This window comes from Peromyscus eremicus, chromosome 4, assembly GCF_949786415.1.
Source record: "Peromyscus eremicus chromosome 4, PerEre_H2_v1, whole genome shotgun sequence".
NCBI lineage: Eukaryota > Metazoa > Chordata > Mammalia > Rodentia > Cricetidae > Peromyscus > Peromyscus eremicus.
Genome location: NC_081419.1, coordinates 46849181 through 46869174, shown reverse-complemented (window position 1 = coordinate 46869174; position 19994 = coordinate 46849181). Strand labels below are relative to the sequence as shown.

At 37.5% G+C, this 19994-nt stretch overlaps 1 protein-coding gene across 1 annotated transcript; it reads right to left on the bottom strand.

Annotated features, from left to right (window-relative positions):
* Positions 1 to 328: 328 nt before the first annotated feature.
* LOC131909191 (uncharacterized) lies at positions 329 to 13915 on the bottom strand. The gene is made up of 9 exons (XM_059260608.1): positions 13815 to 13915; positions 11671 to 11741; positions 10331 to 10418; positions 9565 to 9593; positions 9401 to 9470; positions 7404 to 7510; positions 1158 to 1212; positions 728 to 780; positions 329 to 427 (listed from the first exon to the last, which is right to left on the bottom strand). Exons 1-9 carry the CDS (start codon positions 13879 to 13881, stop codon positions 344 to 346), a joined length of 624 nt encoding a protein of 207 aa, XP_059116591.1. The 5' UTR covers positions 13882 to 13915; the 3' UTR covers positions 329 to 343.
* Between the last annotated feature and the right edge of the window lie 6079 nt (positions 13916 to 19994).

Sequence of the window (19994 nt, the reverse complement as noted above, 5' to 3'; positions counted from 1 at the left end):
AGAGAGGTTGTATGTGGTTGTTACTAGAGGAGCCCACAGGTTGGGAGTAGGTATAATGGGTCTTGGCTAGAGCCTGGAGGGTAGCAGCAGTGGAAGCAGGGTTAGCCAGACCAGGCCAGAGCAATAGATATGGGAATCTGGCTGGATCTGGGAGCTTGGAAAGGTTGCATAGAGGGTCAGAGTCAGCATCATAGAGTTAGATGCTGAGAAAGAATATGTGAGATCTGGCTGGGCAGAGGGATTAGAATGCCTGTACTTATTTTATTACAGTATTGGTACTTGAGCATAGAAAATTTTCAGTATATTTGCAAATTTATCACTTTTGGCATTTTTGTTACCTCTGTTATTTAACTGAAATTGTATTACTTGTTTGCTGACAAGGACTCCCTTGTTTACCTTTTCCTAAAGGTTGCTCTGTTGTTACTCCCTGTCATGAAAAACAAAGAAAACAAAACCTTTAGAAATTCTGTTTCTTCATTCTCTCTATTACTCTCTCAATGTATCAGTCATTAAAACAAAAATATTTAGTCTGTCAAGTTATAGACACAACCCCTGAGAAGCTGAGGATAAAAGAAATTAGCTTCTGTATTGAAGTAGAGTCAGTAACATTTGATAACAAATGAGAAAATAAGTTTAATTCATAAGATGTGTTACTGAAATGAATTTACTACAGATACACCATTCAAAGCGCTTTTTTTTTCAAAACAAAAAACAGCATTGGACAAACCTTAGAGTCCTCAGTTGAGTCTTCAGCTTCTTTCTGGAATATGGATGTCTTATCTATACAATGTAGTTACAGAAACATTAAAGAGAACATTTGTTACAGTGAAGTTAAATATGCATACTTAAAAATATATATGTGTATGTGTATATTACATATATATTATCACTACATGTTGACATTTGTACATTTTGATGAAACAATGAGACAAATTTTCAGATGTTTGAAGCATTTGCCGGAAGACACTGTTATAGTAGAAACTGAACAAGAAAAGCTATTTAAAAGCAATGTTTATTTGAGAATATGCACACTTGTACGTTTTTATTATATTATTACTTGCACATGAAACACTTTTCATGCATATTTACAAATTTATTATCAAAGTTGTTATTCCTCTCATTAGCATAACTGAGATTGTCATTACTCATTTGCTTACTGGAAGGACTAGTCCCTTGGTTACTTTTCCCTACTGTCTGCTTAGCTTCTTCTTCCTGTCATGAAACACAAAGGAAACACAACTTCAGAAATGTATTTCTTCATTCATTATCTCCATCACTCACTCACTGTATCACAGTCACTGAGACAAAAATATTTACAGTCTGTCAAGTTATAGACACAACCCATGAAAAGCAGATAAGAGAGATTAACTTCTTTTTTCAAGTAGAGTCAGTGACATATGATAACAAATGAGAAAAGTTTATTTCATTATTTCTAACACTGAAGAGAATATACTTTGATTATATAAGAAAGAATCCACTTTCTTATGGGCCACAAGAATATATTATAGAGATTCAGCTGTATATTAAAGCTATACGTAGAAATTTCAAGGCATTTTTCTAGAGGAAGCCATTTATCAAGGAATATTTGGTGTTGCTCAGTTTTTAATATTTTAGCTGTCTTCTGCTATGAAATTCTTGTAGGCCCATATACTATTAGGCTATTGGCAAACAGTGTAAGCTTCTCAGATGCTGATCCACTAGGTAAATAACACTCCCTACAGTGCCTAGGAGACAGGTGAGTGGTAGATGCCTAGCTTTGTTTCTTATGCAAATGAAGCTCAGACTATCCCTTGCCTTCAGGCCTAGTAGCACTGTAGAGCTATTGACTCAGGACAATAGAGCTTTTTGCATAACCAGGTGCAGTAAAGACTGGGGCAGATTTCCTGGCCAGAGCAGAGTTGTGTGACAGGGAGAGAAAGAACAGGCAGAGCCCTGTGGCTGGAGGAGAAGAAAACAAGACATGTTTCTGCAGATGGTAGGCAGAGCTGCATGACCAGAGAGAAGAGAAGACAGTTTCTCAGAGCCAGGGATAAGGAGCTAGGAAAGAAAGATGGAGGACAAAGGAACAGAGGATGAAGATGAGGTCAAAAGCATAGAAGCTTAATCAGAACTATGAGAAGACAGGAAAAAAGTAGGTACAGAGAGGAGCTGAATGTGAGGATAGAGCTGAAGCTGTGTAGATAGAAGTTTGTTATAGAGAAATAAAGTAACAGATGAAATAGCATGGTATATGTAGATTTTTTTTCCCCTCAGATAACCCCTGCCAGATGTAGTGTCTTCCTCAGGACTCTGGGAGGAATCTTCTCAGGGCAGGGACTTGGGAAAAATTTTGTTACCATTCTTCATCATAATTTGAAAGAAAGAGAAAGCAGAGAGGGCCAGTACAAAGGGCCTTGTAGACAAGGCATTATGAGCAAAAGTGGAATACAGTTACTGGTAATGAGATAAATTGGTCAAATAGGAAGACCAAGGCCAAATCACAAGAGGAATACCTCATTCTAGACAGGAGGTGAGAATTCCTCTTCACAGCACAAGCAAGCCACACAATAAGAACTGAGTTATTTCAGAAGAACAATTGTATGTAAGTCTCACTCGCAACTGTGTAAGGGTAGAAGACCATAACGCAGAGAGAAAGGATAAGAAAAAACATTTCAAAATAGTTGATGACGGGCCAGCAAGACAGCTCAACAGATAATAGTGCCTAATGCACAAGGCTGACAACCTGAGTGCAGTTCACAGAATGGAGAGAACAGACTCAAAAGTCTTCTGACATCCACAGACATGCAATGTCAGGTGTATGTTCACACACACACTGAAATTCAAATTCATGCACACATGTAAGGAAGATAATGATGATGATGATGATGACAATAATAAGTAGGCTATAAATGTAATCACCTTTGTACCATATTAAACCTGGGAATCAGCTAAAAAACCAAGTGTGAAATTGTGAGGAGGGCTTGAGTCCAGTATCTCCTCAGCTTCAGTTCCTGATATCCACTTGATAAAACTTTCAATAAAGGGGGAAGTAGAGGTCAAAGTAGAGTAATATAAGAAGGCAAACATAAGGTCAATGCATTCAGTTTCAGAGGTAGGAAATTTGGGTCACTCAGAAGGTTTAAAGACGGGTCTGTATTAACATTAGAGGACAGATTAGATGACGTTATTCAGGGCAAGCATATGTGTTTATGAGGCAAATGTGTATAAAAATATACTATTGTGCCATGACTAGTGTGTATGTACACAGGACTCTAAAATGCTAAGAATGACAGAGCAGGTAAAATAAGAAGAAATAATGTTTTGTTTGTCAGCTTTTGTTTTGTGTCTGTAGAATGCAGTTATATTAACATATATAATTTCTGATATCTGGTATGCAATACAAACATGCATGTTAAATTTTGTTAAAAATATTTCATTATAAAAATATTCAACAAGAAGACTCTTTAAAAATAACTATTGGATAACTGATCTGACTTAAGGCCTACTCCACAAGATGGAACCCATACCCAACACTGCCTGAGTAACTAAAGGCCTGAGGCTAGATAGCCCAGGGTCCTCGGGCAAAATCAGATAATACTGGTCTAAAAAAATGTAGTGATAATTAGTGACACCTAATGACATTCTGCTATGTTCATATATCAGGGCCTTATTCAGCCATCATCAGAAAAACTTCCTCCTGCAGAAGATGAGAACAAATACAGAGACCCACAACCAGACAATACACAGAGAGTAAGAGACCTTGTAACACTCAGCCCTAAACGGAATGTCTTCATTAAATCCCTCCCCTCAGAACTCAGGGAACCCTGCAGAAGAGGAGGAGGAAAGAATGTATGAGCCAAAGGGGATGGAGGACACCGGGCCCTCTATATCAACTGAGTAAAGCTCATATGAACTCAGAGACTGAAGCAGCATGTGCAAGGCCTGCATGGGTCTGTACCAGGTCCTCTGTGTTTGTATTATGACTTCCAGTTGAATGTTTTTGTGGGATTCCTGAGTGTGTGAACTAGTGAGTCTCTGTTTCTTGTGCTTTCTCCTGAGCTCTTTTCCCTCTGTCTTAAGTTTTTGTTTTATCTTATTACATTTTATTTTGTTATATTTAAAAAATAAATGAATAATGAATGAACACATGACTGAATGAAAACCTAGTCACTAAGGTTAAGGTTAACACTGAACTGTCATTTATAACTAATAGGAAAGGGAAAACCAGTTTTCTGCAGTGGAATGATATTGGATATATCAAACACTCCAGGGCAGGTTTCGTGTTCAGGAGTAGTTGACCAACAAATAATGGACTCAACAGTTTCTTGTGTTTTTGTTTCTTGGCTGGTTGGTGTGTGTGTGTGTGTGTGTGTGTGTGTGTGTGTGTGTGTGTGTGTGTGCACACGTGTGCGAGCGCGCGCAAGTGTATGTACTCACTTTTATTTGGCTAGTTTAATTTTTGTTTTTTTCTTTATTTTCTTTTGGGGTGATATTGTATTTTGTTTTCAAGATTTGGGGCATTTTGTTGTTGTATTGGGTTTTTGTTTATTTTTGGAGAAAAATTAAAGTTGGGTAGGTAGGAATCGGGAGAGGACCTATAAATACTTGGGAAAAGGGAAGCATATGATCAAAATATATTTAGATTTAAAAATTGTTTTAAATAATAAAAAATAACTATAAGAAGTTTTAAACTAGGAGCCATTACAGGTGGGTCCCACCTATGACCCCAGTGGCTCGAGAGACCAAGGCAGTCATATTGCTGAAGTCCAGAACTGTAGATCAGCACAAGGAACACAGTGAGACCCTCACCTCCTGAAAAGTTTTAGGATTGTGGCAGCATCTCCCATAAAACTATGAAAATCCAAGTTAAGAGTTGATGTCTGTAAATTCTTTGTAATGATTCTTCCATTACTTGATAGGTACGACCCAGTATTCACATGAGTGAAAAAAAGGGGTTTTTAAAGTCTAAGAAACAGGTTCCTGAGTTTTAAAGGTGATGAAATACACGTATGGGATTTACATCTCCAAATATTGAGCCTGCAGTCCAGATGGGTTGTGGGGCATGTTCCTGGTATCTCTAGATATGTGTGATCTCTAGCATCACAAAGTAAAGAGAGATTTAAAAAAACAAAAAACTGTGACTACCATAGCCAATAACATATCCAGAGTATAGTGCCGGGCACCCCCACAGTATCCTAATGGCTGGAGATATTTACAAACCTAACATCATCTTCCAGAGGTAATTGTTTACACTCCACAGGCAGTTTTTCCCTCCTTGTGAGTCTAGGAGAGTTTGTCGTTTCATCTCAAAGACAACTACACATTGGCATGTATATGTGCATACACTTTCATGTATATACTACTAGGGAAAGATAAATCAGGAGAGACACAATTCCAGAGAGACACAATTTTTCCTTTACAAATATTAAATTATAATAGAAAGTATTATAAATCTTTATTGTGTAATATGGAGAGCCACTGAACTTTTTAAAAATGTATTTACTTATTCTTTGAGAATTTTACACATTATCATTTTTTTCTTTACATTTTTCCTTCTTTTATTTATTTATTTATTTTTTTTTCGAGACAGGGTTTCTCTGTGTAGCTTTGACGCCTTTCCTGGATCTCGATCTGTAGACCAGGCTGGCCTCGAACTCACAGAGATCTGCCTGCCTCTGTCTCTGCCTTCCTAGTGCTGGGATTAAAGTCATGCACCACCACCATCCGGCCCACACATTATCATTTTATCGCACTCTTTCCCTATGTCCCATCCTCCACCCTTATCTATGTACTTCACGGGTATTTATGTGCTCTCACCTGCGACTGTATGTGTGGAGGCCAGAGACTGACTATAGGTATCTCCCTCCTTATTTTATAGGCTTGCTATTTTGGCTAGACTGGCTAGTTAACAAGCTTCAAGAATCCACCTATGTCCATCCTTACTCCCAGCACAGAGTTACACACCATCGAGCCTGGGAATCTGAACTCAGTTTCTTAAGCTTGTATAACACTTTACCCTCTGGGCAATCTTCCCAGCCTTCACTAAACAATTATCTGAACCCAAATAGCATATATTTTAAAACTTACTTCTTTAATAGGCAGTATTTTTGTTGTATTTTTTAAGATAGGGTCTCACTATCATACAACTCTGGCCAACCTGGAACTTACTATGCAGACTAGGTTGGGCTCAAACTCACAAAGATCTGCCTCGCTTTACCTCCCGTGTGCTGGCATTAAAGACATGTGCCACCACTCTTGACTAAATATGCAGTATTTTTAAAAATACTAAAATGTTAAGAAATTTATAATTCTTTATAATCCCATATAATGCATTTTATGCTGTGTTTCTACCATATTTTAATAAACTATTTGTTTCTGTTTGCATGATTTATATTTATGAAAATTAACTCAAGCTGAATAGTGCAGAAATTCATATTTTATCCCTATTTTATTCATGTAGGTTTGAACTGAAAACTATATAAATGGCTTCCGTTTTGCATATTCAATAAACACAAATAATCATATAAATTCTGTTCTTTCCATGAAATAAGGGGCACATAGTGTGATGAATCTTGTGTGGAATGATTGATGAATGACAGCCGCACTCAACATCTGACCAGAAATATTTAACTCAATTGGTCAATAACAGAGATCATGGTGAATGACAGAACAGACATGGAAGAACTATTTGCTGCAAGGGAATATTTGAGCTGTGAGTAACTCATCTGTGGGATGTAAGGAGAGAAGAAGATATAAAAATAAAAAAATATGAAAATCCCAGCACACAGAAGGAAAAAGTTTTATACTTCAATCTATAAATTGTATATAATGGTAGTATTATGTAGCCTATGAAGTGTCTAAATGAAGCCTAGCCAAAATGTATAATAATGTCCCCTCAAAACACTAGATAACATTGTGAATTATTTGCCCTTAATATGGGTTAGTGTGAACATCACCTTATTCCCTGCCTCTATAAGTACACTGAAGTCAACTAGAGATAGAAAGATAGAATCCAAACTTTAACCCAGGTGTCACTGACTAGTAATGTAAAGCCACAAATTCTGAACCACTCAGAATGACCACCCTTTTGCATGAATCCAATACAGGTACCATCAATTCTACTTTGTTCAAAATTATTATTGTCTAGCCATAAGATACAATTTGATTTTACTTTGTATAATTTAAAGAGGTTTTATATATGGAGCAAAAATAAACAAAAACATGCCACACATCCTAGCATAAAATTTAATGATAAGTTGCTGTAGAGTCTAAGAACATTCTAGACTTTATAATTAGATAGAACTGAAAAATAGGATGAAATTTTCTATTGGTTCTATAAGATAACTTGAAGGTAATTGCATGTGTTTAGTGCTATGCTATTAAACAGAAGAAAACACTAAATGAGAAATTAAAGGTTTCCTTACCAAGTGTTGCGGATGTGCAATGCCATTACCATCATCATCATCATCATCATCGTCTCCCTTCTGTTCTTCTTCCGATGACACTTCTATGACTACCTCTAGAGACAAATCTATATATTTTGTGAACATAAACTTTTTAAAAATGACATAAAATAATAGTCTCTGTCAATATGTAGAAACAGCTTAAAAATCAATGATAATAAAGTGCATTTTTGATTTCCCAAGGAATTTCAAGTAACCTTAAGCTTTACCGTCTGACACATCCTGACAAGTTATCTGTTAAAATTCCATCTAATATTTACAGCCATCCTTGATTATGCCTCTCCCTTGCTAAACGGGTGGCACTTTGCTTAGGGTTCCCACAGCACTGTTAGTAGATCTCACCATTACCTCTTGAGTTATAAATGACTTCTTTGTGTGTCTACACAGTTGACTCTCAGACTGGAGTGGACAATCTTTTCAGTCATTTAAGTAAATGGTCTCTTTCTTTGTTTTGCTCAATAAGTACTTATTATTGCACCTTCTAGGAGATGGCCTGGCACTTTTGAAAGTGTGCTTGAAATGCGCAGTTCATACCTTTCCTGGAGGTGATGCCTGCTCTGCCATTGAAAGAGCAACTTGAGGCAGGTGGAGGGCAGGGAATGATGACAGCACAAGAGATGGCACCCACAGAGGAAGAGGAGTATTCAATAGAGTGCTTGTCAAACAAGAGTTATTGGTGAAGACGGAAACGCCAATAATGCTAGAGAAAAGAACTACAGAGGGAGACTTGTGTGGAGGTAGATTACAGAAGTCTTGTAACTGAGAAGTTGTGTGTTAACGTCTTCATGTTGCATTGTACATGTATATTCTTTAAGTGGTGGAGAACAGGTGTAAGTGGAGTGTGAATGATGGGGGCAGACGAACTCAGAGAAGGCAACAAAGCAGAGATAAACATGATGGAAGGCAGAAGACACAGGGGTAGTGTTTTCAGAAATACCTAGGGTATACCCTCATTAGTGACAAGAAGAGAGTGGATTTTGCTAAATGAAAAATGCATAAATATGAATTCCTCAAGTATGAAATGCCAGTAATTGCTGGGAGAAAGAAAAAAGTCAGATGTAAAAAGAAACTCAAATGTTTGTTATTGTCCTTGGTTGCTCAATATCTCTACTTCATCGTAAATTTTCAGGGAATTTACTCAGCTCTTCTTGTAAGCATTGTGCTCTTTGTTGCTACAAAGCTGAGAATAATAATACTGATGATGATGATGATAAATAGAAGGTAGGGGTAGTAACACACATAGAAGACGGTGCAATATCAAGTGAAAAATCCTGGGATTCCCCAGAATATCCCCCAGTGTAAAGAGGAAGAAAACAATACAGCAAACATGACAGATGAAAAAGTAAGAATATTTGGATTTGTGGCTTATTCAAAAGTGTACAATATTACGTCAGATGATTGGTACGTGCCAGCAGTGATGATTTATCAGCACTAAACTGGCACAGAATGTTGTACTCAACTTAGGCAGAGATCACAAATGGACTGTATGTGGAATGAAAATTGGTTCTGTGTTTTTATCTTTAAGAAGGTATATCTTGCTTTGCAACCACACCAACACAGAATTTCTGGGTACAAGAAATGCCCTGCTTCAGCCTCTCGAGTGGCTAAGAACACATGTGTGGATCATGACACCCAGATCTCTAGTAAGCATTTTTAAACTTGGGAAAAATCTAAGACGTCTAATAATAATCTTTATCAATGTCTATGATGGTTAGAGTCGAAATACATTTTTGATACTGAAACACGAAACTAGAAACCTCTAAGCCAGTCTCTACATATTTTGATCTTCTATTTATGCTTGTGAATGACTCCCCTGAAACACTGATAGGAACAGTGAAAACTGAATCCTTTAAATCTTATTTTGCCATCGGTATTGGGGGAATAGAATGAAGATTGTGAAAATGGTAGGTAGTGCTAATACCTTTTCTTTCCAGATTCTGTTGAATTATAAAATTTACCTGATTTGGAAGGCTTTAACGTGATCATTTCTACTTCATCTGTGCTAGACTTTTTCTCTGTAGTTCTAGGCTGGATAGGATTTGAAGCAAGATATTTAGTAAATGTTGTGTGCTTTACAATGCATATCCTTAATAATTCAAGAAAAAATGGTATATGTTTTTACCTTAGAGAGATCATCTTTTTCAACCCATGCTAAAAGGTAACAGGGAAAATGGTCAAAATTATGAATTATGACAATACCCACTCTGGACACATGAAGAGATAGATGGGAATGACAGCCATGCAGTACTCGAAAAATGATTATTTTAAGTTTTGTCTTTACTCTGGTCAGCATAGAAATATAAAATATGCTGTTGAAATGCATACATAATTAATGAAACATACAGTTTATATTACAAAACAGTGATAACATACTCAATGGATGTTAACTAAAGTAGAGAAGTGTGGACCTAAGGGTGGCAACTTCTGGCTGATGGAGAGACTTGTGATGTCCAATAAGAGGAACATGGTTCCAATAGGTAAATGACGCAATTGACTAGACAGATTTCCAAATCATCCTTTAATTTAGGAAGAACAGTGTTTTCTTATCGGTTGAATGAAACATAGAATTCATTTTTGAGGGTGATAAGTTTCCAAATTGATGAGAGTGGATATACTGTTTCAGAGTAAGAGTTCATAAAATATTCTTTCCTTTATTTAAATTTACACAAATATTTCTGACAAATAACTTCAAAGGTTTGCTTTAGATTTATTTATTTATTTATTTTACTTTATGTATATAATAAATGTGCAGCACATGCATATCCGGTGCCCATGATGGCTCACTATGTGGGTACTGGGTCCTCTGCAAGAGCAACAAGTTCTGTCAATGGCTGAGACTTCTCTCTAGTCCCTCAGTTAATGTTTTTAAATAAAAGAATGTTTCTTACCTAGAACTCTTCCTTTTGTGATGTCTTTGCTTTTCTCTTCTCGAGTCCAGGAGGAATGACTATCCCGAAAAACCCTCTCGAAGAATTTCTGTTAAAGTTCACATCAAGAAAGAGTAGCACATCTTTTGCCAATCCTTTTTCTAAAACTATGTCACAATTGTAATTTTGAAAGCAATTAGACATAAGATAATGTACTAGAGTGAATGTATTTCACTAAAGAACCTGGCATATACTCCCTAGGTCAAATCTATGTTTTACTTTCATGGCTACTCAGTCTTTAGTCAAACGTGAGAGTTGATAGTAAGCATAGTCTTAAAAATTCTAATATTTGCTCTCATGCAAACGTCAACAAGGAAATTGCCTTTAAAATATCTAATACGGGGGTTGGGGATTTTAGCTCATTGGTAGAGTACTTGCCAACAAGCGCAAAGCCTTGAGTTTGGTCTTCAGCTCCGGAGGGAAAAAAAGACAAAATAAAATATCTAATATGTATTTCAGACCAAAAAGAATATTTTTACAACACACACAAATTGTAAACATTCACTTGGTATAAATAAAATACTAGTTATTTAAAATATTTTAAACAACATAAATTGCTTTTGTTTTAAAATACGATACTCAGCTTGAGAACTGAACCCACAAAATATAACAATGAGAATACACAGAAAATTTCAGATGTTGCTTCATTTAGCTGCTACTTACTGACAGAATGTTAAGTGTCATGCTTTCATATAAAGTATCTACATCATTTGGTCCTAATACATTATTATGGACACTGAAACCAGTGCACGGCATTAGCATATTTAGTGGTTTCTTTCATTGAGATGAAGATAAAGAGGAAAGATATCTACTCTCACTCCAGAGGGTACATGAATGATCGATCAGTCAGTCACTTATTGGGCAATGGAGCCTTTAAATTTCCTAGTCCCTCTTTCTACAAAACACTGAAGTCAACTAGATATCAAAGCAAGGATTGGAAGTTTAACCAAATGTTACTGGCCGATAACATGAAACCATATACTTGACCCCGGGAATGATCACACTCATGATGGGTAACTGTTAGGTTGCTTGTAACTTCAGCTGATTTTCCATAAGGTTTGATTCTTACATGACCTTTCTGTCATGGAGAAGGTTAACAATTAAGAAAACACACTACATGCTCACATATATGTGTAGTTGCATGTCACTGTCCTAAGTTCTATAGCTAGTTGAAACACTTTAAAAATTAAATGTGGAATCATCTACTAAATTTTCAAGGCAGTTTCAAGAAAGTTCCACTTGGCCTTTAAAATCATCTTCAATAAAAGCAGACAATACTGGATGAGCAATTGAAACTTTACCAATGGCCGGTTATTTTCTTTGTGATCACATTTTTTGGACTTTTTCTCTGAGGACACTCGTAAGCCTGGTTCTGGAGATAAAATAAACATGTATAGATCATGTGTACATCATGTGTACATGCTGAACATAAGTTACTAATAAGAGTTAGACAAGGTTACACTTTCTATAGCAACTTATAGAACATTATGCATTGAGAACATTATATAGCAACATATACCTATTTAACATTAATGATAATAAAAATGTAATCTATATTTTCTCAAGAAATTATCTCAATCACCTTTAAGGTTTACTTATAAAATAGATCTAATTATTTAAAACATATATGTATCACTTGGATAGCTATTGGATGTTTTAAAGATGACATACAAACATCTCAAAGACTCATCCACAATTAATCCATTCAACATGCATGAACAAACCCCCAATAACAAAAATTTTTAAATATCATTTGAAAAAATTAATATTCTAAATTATTTTCTACCTCAAAATAACTATTAAACTATTAAAAATGTATTCATCAAAATAATATTGCTCCTGTGTACACATTTGTCTGTGAACTTGTTCCTTATGCTGAACATGTTTTTGATGCACTACTCTGACAAATGTTTAACATTCTGTTACATGAGTTTTCCTCATTTTGACTCTCTCTAGATTTATAGGGATTGGTTTTCCTGGAGGCTACCTAAATACCGTATTCAGAGTTCATCTTACATCCTTACCACATGAAATTATTGACTTATATGCCTAACACTTCTACTCATGGACTGGTTGGTACGATATCTTTCCCCCCGTTCATTCATTCATTCATTCATTCATTCATTCATTCATTCATTCATTGAGATAGGGTCTCCAGTAGTGGAAGAGGAGTGAATAGAAAGCAGCGTTACAAAATGAAGATGAAACTGGACAGACTTGAAGTAAAGCATCCAGAAATATTTAGAAATTTATGATATAAATATCAATTTCCACTATAGGGAATTTTAGTTGTTTTTAAAGCTCTAATCTGGATTCCTGAAGAACAGACTCTTGCCATCAACATGAACAATTAGCAAATTCGATGAGAAGAGCAACAGGATATCTGCCAGCCCTGGGCACTTTATGGATTACATTCCCATAGCCAATGCTTCATGATTTATAGTCTTATGGTTGGTGCTGAAGGGGCTCAGTCTAATGTTTTCTAGCATTTCTGTGTCTCATTTTCTACTGAACCATGTGAGAAACCAGAGTGAGACTCAGGGAGCCGCTCCTTATAGAGGTTATGCTTAGGATGCAGGTAGAATGATTCTGAACCACTCAGAAAAAAAGAAAATAATAGAAAAACAATTATTTGAGAAAGCCAAGGTGAATGGAGCAGAAGAGAGATTAATGGGGGTGGTTTTGGTCACATTGTTTTCTATACACGTATGAAATACTCAAAACTGACTTAAAAACAAGCAAATAAGGAAAAGTAAAAGTGAAGAAAATTTAAATACAATTAATTCACTTTGAAGGTTGCATGAGTTTGGACTTATACATTTTATCTAATTATATAATATTTTATTTTGTGATCAGATATATATCTGATGACATCACTAAGTTAACTGGAAAAAACTGAATTATTAATAAATAACGTAGTGTCAGGATATGACTAAAATTGCCTTTGCTTTATTTATCTTTAAATAGAAATTATGTTGCTGTGTGCCAGAGCTAGTCCAGAACTCCTGGGCTCCAGGATCTGAGACTCTGGGTTGTGTCACAGCATCTACATCTCTGGCATTTTATTTCTATTTCAACTGATGTTTTTCAGATTATCATGGATACCTATACCGCATCCTGACACATTTATATATAGTTCTCTTAGACTATGTCCTCAATTGTATCCAGTCTCAGCATGTTTAAATTTTAGGAGCATCTGATAAGCCCCATGATTAACCTTGGTAAGGGCCTATGAGGGACAGATTCTAAACGGATAAATTCAAGGCATTAAAACAGAAAAGGAGAAAAAAAATCTAAGTTAGAATTCATTTGTCAACATCTCATACATTTTTCTGAAATATGGATGCCAATGAGGACAGCAGGACTGGGGATGACAGATTTCCCTGTCCTCTGCGGTTGCGTGGAATTGGGACAGGAACCCTGTGTACATTAACCTTACACCTACTTTGTTCCTGGTAATTAGAACTGGAGTTTTCGCCTAACTTGGACGGTCTTGCCTCTGCCTTTTCCATTGCTTCGCTTTGAGCAGAATCCTCCACTTCTGTGGTAGGCTGGATGGGTTAGGAAACAAGGCTCATTGTTAAAGATATATATTTCACATAATATCTACTTAGCAATTTAAGATAAAAATCATAACAGTTGTTACCATTGAGCATGCATCCTCAGTGTTCCCTAAAAAGCAACAGGAAATATGATCAAAACATAATCAAAAAAGCAAAGGCAACCAGCATTCAGGAAGACACAGCGAAGAGCAGCATTCTAGTGCTCATATTTCCAAATTATATTTTGGTTTTAAATGATCAAAATCTAATAGGCACTTAGACTATTTTTTTTCTAAAAAAATATTGACTCCTCCATTGGCTTACAATGTCATTAAAAACAGGATCAAGTCTTGGTATCCCTCCCCTTGGAATCTGTCTCCTGTGCTTTGGGCCACCCACTAACCTCTACACAGAGGCACATCAAACGCAGAGTGTCTGACTAGAAACAAGTGACATCTGGCCTATGTGGTACCTCTTCAGGGCTGAAGCCACAAAAATCAACTCAGATAATTACTGTCAGCTTTTAGTTTCCTGTCGGGGCTCCCAAATGGAATCTGCAAGGCCTGTTCCAGGAACAAGAGAGCCCTGCAGGGTAAACCTTCTCCTGGGTGAAGGAAATTGTTCTAGTTAAGTTTTACTGCTGTGACCACCAACTTTACCATCACAGCCCATCATCAGGGGAAGCTGATGCAGGAACTGAGTACAGGAACCTGACAGCAGGAGCTCACACCGAAGTCATGCAGGAACACTGCTTACTGCTTTTCTTGTGGCTTGCTCAGCTTTCTTAAACAGCTCAGGGCCACCTGCCCAAGAGTGGTGCCACTCACAGTGAGCTGGGCCCTCCCAAGTCAATCAGCAATCAAGAAAATGCCCTTGAAGACTTAGCTAAGGGCAATCGGATGGAGACCACTCCTCAATTGACATCATTCTTCACATGACATTCTAGAGTGTGTGTCCAGCTGACAAAAATCCAGGCAGCACAGCAATTATCCATGATGTCAGGGCTGTCTCTGGAACACAAGCCATCATCTCCTGAGAAGTGTCATGTTCCCTCAACCAACAAGGATTCTCTTTGGATCATCTTGCAGAATCAGAACTGGCACAGTGTCCATCTAGACCATGACTCCTGAGTTATACAACCTCTTCAGCCTGCCTCAATTCTGACATTATCTGTACTTAAATCTGTCCCAGGACCCTGAATCTGTCCTAGACCTCTGGCTTCCTTTATGTGGTCCTCTTCCCAATGTGTACATTTATGAATATTTCTATGATTTCTGTAAGCCTTGCTCCAGATGGATTTGATGACCTGGGATGAATGTGTGAAGTCGGTGCCATGAAGAAATTGTGACCACCTGTCGTTCAAACAAGTGGCCCCTGATAGCCTGGGCTGTTTTTATTTATACAGTTTCAATGGTTTGCACAAAGAGTTTTACAATCAGTTTTTACTCTCTAAGTTTCTAAAACTGATTACATGTCCTTCTTTAAGTTCTTGGAGTATTGGCACAGTTATTAGAGATTAAGGCACTGTGGGTTTCTATGACTCTGCTTCATTCCCTGTTTCTAGACTGCTTAACTCCTGATATCATCTATTGAGTAACATTTCTCAAAGACTCTTGTGGTTAAAATCATTCTTTCCAGAACGGCTATGCACATATGTAATATTAAACTGCATGACCTACTGTGACTCGTTCAGGCCAGCAGCAGGGCTAGCACAGCGACAGCAAGAAGAGCAGGTAGCACATATGCTCCTGGGGTCAAGCCCAGAATCATGCAGCGAACTCTCCGCGGGTTTTGCCAAACGGGTCAGGGGCTCCGGGACTTTGCCACAAGGAGAGCCATTGGTGCCATTTTCAGGCCTTGTTCCTCAAGGGAGTCACAGGGCTCCCACCACCTGATTTTCACACCTACTGGGAACATTAATATTCCCGTTGGAATGGATAGCTACGCGTGGTTCTTTGGGGCGACTGGAGGTTTGGCCCTGAAACTAGTTCCAAGTAAGGGCAGCAATGGGACAAGAAACACACTAACAGAAAGACTCGAATTCTTTTTTCTAAATTTGAATACAAGGTGTGCTTTTCCTCATGGCTTCTCCACACATACACGTCATTCGACTTTGTCTCTGTTTACAGACGCCACCATCTCCTCACTTGCACTTAACTGGCGCCACTTAGAAGTTCTGCCTTACTTAACAGTTAACATGAGAGTATGGGCAGATATATTTTGGTAAAGGGTAAAGGCATGAAAGGGAGTAGTAACAGAGGGGAAGTCCTGTGTGACTTATGTGTCAGCCAATAACATAGAGGTGGTTAAAGATGTCATTACCAGCATGCCAGTAATGCCGGAGAAGTGGTCCAGAAGAGAAGGTCAAGGATGCAGAGTTTGGCATAATCAGCCTTACACAGAATGATGAAAGCTTATATATTTTGGAATCTTGGCTATTAATGTTCCAAAGCATGCTTTTCCTTCACATTTTCAATGGTTATTTATCACTCTAAATGTGGTGATGATGGATGCGAAGTTCATAGGAATAATTAGAGTCAGGAGACTTACTAGAGAACAGAATAACAAAATGAGGATGAAGCTGACCGAAATTGATGTAAAGCTTCATGAAACATTTGATACAAATTTATCTATTTCCAATGCAGAATGACTTTATTAACATTTTTAAAAGTGAACAAATGTGGTTTCCTGAAGAATTCAAATCTGGTCATTAATATTAAATACTTGTGCTGCTCACGTAATCCAGCTCAGCAGTCAAGGTGCTTCCTGTGAAGTCTGATAGTCTGAGTTGCATCCAAGGAACTAACATACCAGAAGGAGATAACTTATTCCTATCCATTGTCCTCTGATCTCCACACATGTGCCACTGTATGCATGATCCCCTGGGAGCATATGTGCATACACACACACACACACACACACACACACAAACACAAATGAACAATATGCAATTTTTAAAAACTAAGATGAGATATGAGGGAACATATGTAAACCATTTTCATTGCTGATTTTGTTGTGGGTTGCATTTTACTCCACAATGTTGAAGGAATGCGTTCTCATACTTTTCATTAAGTGTTCTACTTCTAATTTTCACTGAACTCATCAAGAACAAAGAACAGCTGAAGGGTAGCCAGGTGTAGATTGTATACTTGTGGTAGTTTGAAAGAAAATAGCCCCCAAAGGGAGTGGCACTATTAGGAGGTGTGGCCTTGTTGGAGTAGGTGTGGTCTTGTTGGAGGAAGTGTGTCACTCTGTGGGGGTGGGCTTTGAGATCTCTTTTCTCAGGCTTCAGACAGTATGAGATGTTAGTCGACTTCCTGCTGCCCTCTGGTCAAGACATAGCCAGCCACCATGCCTGCCTGCATGCTGTCATGCTCCTGGTTATGATGATACTGGACTGAACCTCTGAAACTGTAAGTGAGCCACCCCAATTATATGTTTTCTCTATAAGAGTTGCAGTAGTCATAGTGTCTCTTCACAGCAATGAAAACCCTCAGACAATACTTAACATGCCAATGAGACTGAATTTAACATGGGCTCAGAAAAAATAAAAGAAAAAGAGTAGTTTGCATAGTCAGATGATGGGAGGCAGGATGAGGCAAGGAAGGATGGAAGTGTAATGAGGTGGGCATCATCAAAATACATTACGTGAAATGGTTAAAAATTTTAAATCATTAAAAAATGATTAAAGAAAAAAGGAAAATAAACATGACAATATGAAGTGTATTGGTTTGATTTTATGCATTAAAACCAATTATATAATGCTATATTTTATGATCAGATACATAGCTGATGAGACCACTAAATTAGCTAGTAAATAACTGGGAATCAGAAGACCTGGTATCCTGGTAGAATTAAAATGGATTTTTTGTTGTTGTTTATAATAGAGGGTCTCTTCCATATATCAAGGTTAACCCACAACTTCTATGTTCGGGGAATCTTTTGCCTGACTTCCCAAAATTTGGGACCACAGGCTGTATCACAGCACTTGAACCTCCAGCATTTGTCTTTCTTTCCTGTTTTATTTTTTTCAGGTTATCATGAAAGGTAATGCTTCTTGCTGGGATAGTCACACATAATTGTCATTAGGCTTTGTTCTCATTTGTTCCACACAGCAGGCAGTTTTAAACTTTGGGAAAACCTAAAAAGTCTTATGATTAACCTCTTTAAATGTCTATGAGATTCCAAACTGGTAAATGTAAAGTATTAAAACATGAAGAAGTAAAATTTAAGTCAAAACTTCTGTTTGTCAGCATGTCTTACATGTACTAATGACCTTTCTCTGAAACATTGATGCCTGAAACAACCATTTCGTTGGCTATGACAATGTACACCATCTCTTTGCAAATGGGTAGCATTAAGAATGGGAAACCTGGGAGCATTAATATTTCACCTACTTCTTTTCAAATAACTTAAATTGGAAATTTTACCTGACTTTGATGGTTTTGCCTCTGTCTTTTCCACTCCTTCACTTTGAAGAGAATCTTTCACTTCCGAGGTAGGCCGGAAAGGCTTTGAAAGAAGGTAATTGTTAAGTGTTGGACATTTCATACAGTATCGGCTTAGTAATTCAAGAAAATTATAAAAAGTCATTACCGTTGAGCAAGCATCTTTCTTCGTGATCTCTACAAAGCAAAAGAAGATGCAATCAATCCATGTAGACAGCAAAGGGGATCAGCATTCACAAAGACACAGAAATGAGCAGAATTCTCGTGTCTGTGGTTCTAATTAAGTATTTTAATTTTGGTAACTCATCAGGAAACAATAGGTGCTTAGAAACTGTGCTAAAAAGCACTAATACCTCACTTGGTCCTGAATGCAAATGCAAATGTGAAAAATCCTCGACATCTCTCCATTTGAAATCTTTCTCCTGTGTGTTGTGTAACCTACCAACTTTGGCACACAGGCATATTAAACACTAAAGAACTGTCCTCCTAAAACATAGTGATGCCTGACCTAAATCATTCCTCTTCAGGGTTGAACTCACAAAGAGTAACTGAGATAACTTATTATCAACTTTTACAGTCTCCCATTCAAGTTTCTCAAATGGTACCTACAGACTTCTACTTATCCTATGAAACTTTTTCCCTGGGGACATAAGAGCCTTGCATGATAAACCTGTCCCTGAGAAAGTTAGTAATCCATGATGGCAAGGCAGCTTGTCCTGAGAAGCAGCTTGTCCCCTCAACCAACAAGGACTCTCTTCAGATCACTTTACAGATCAAAACTGGCACAGTGTCCTTCAGGCACACCTTAACCATGACTTCTGAATTATGCACCCTCTTCAGCTTGCCTCAATTCTGACATTACTTGTACCTAAATCTGTGCTAGGACCCTGAAGGTGAGGTTGGTATTCCTTTATGTGTTCTTCTTCCCAATATGTGCATTGACTGAATATTTCTCTGATTTTTACACTTACTGGAAATGTTAATATTCTCATTGGGATGGGTGGCTGAGCATAGCTCTTTGGGGCTGTTGGAACTTAGCTCTGAAACTAATTATAAGTAAGTTCAGTGACAGGATAGAAGTACATTAATAGGCCGGGCGGTGGTGGCGCACGCCTTTAATCCCAGCACTTGGGAGGCAGAGGCAGGTGGATCTCTGTGAGTTCAAGGCCAGCCTGGGCTACCAAGTGAGTTCCAGGAAAGGCGCAAAGCTACACAGAGAAACCCTGTCTCGAAAAACCAAAAAAAAAAAAAAAAAAAAAAAGAAGTACATTAATAGAAAACATGAATATGCATTTTGTCAGTTTTAAAGTTAATATACAAAGTAATGCATTTAGTCTTGACATTTCATGATACAGTCCTCTTGTTTTTTCCCTTCACATTACCCTTCCCCATTCCTCTCAGTCCTCCTCACGCTAATCCTCTCCCTCCTCCCATTAGCATGCCTTCCTGCTTTTTCATGCCATATGTGAGGAACACACAGTAAATAAAGTACATGGTTATGATTTAGGAAGTATGATTTTGTTCCCAATGGACTTAAGGAATACAGAAAGTATGCATATGTCAGGGTGAACAACATGGTTAATAGAAAAAGTACGATCTCCATGAAGAAGAGCTGACTATGAGCCCAGATGAATA

Coding starts and splice junctions, on each gene's coding strand:
- LOC131909191 (XM_059260608.1), bottom strand. CDS start 13,881: ATGGAAAAGGCAGAGGCAAGACCGTCCAAGTTAGGCGAAAACTCCAGT. Junction 9,471..9,564: donor AAAAAGATGATCTCTCTAAG/GTAAAAACATAT, acceptor AATCCTATCCAG/CCTAGAACTACAGAGAAAAA. Junction 781..1,157: donor CCAAGGGACTAGTCCTTCCA/GTAAGCAAATGA, acceptor TACATTGTATAG/ATAAGACATCCATATTCCAG.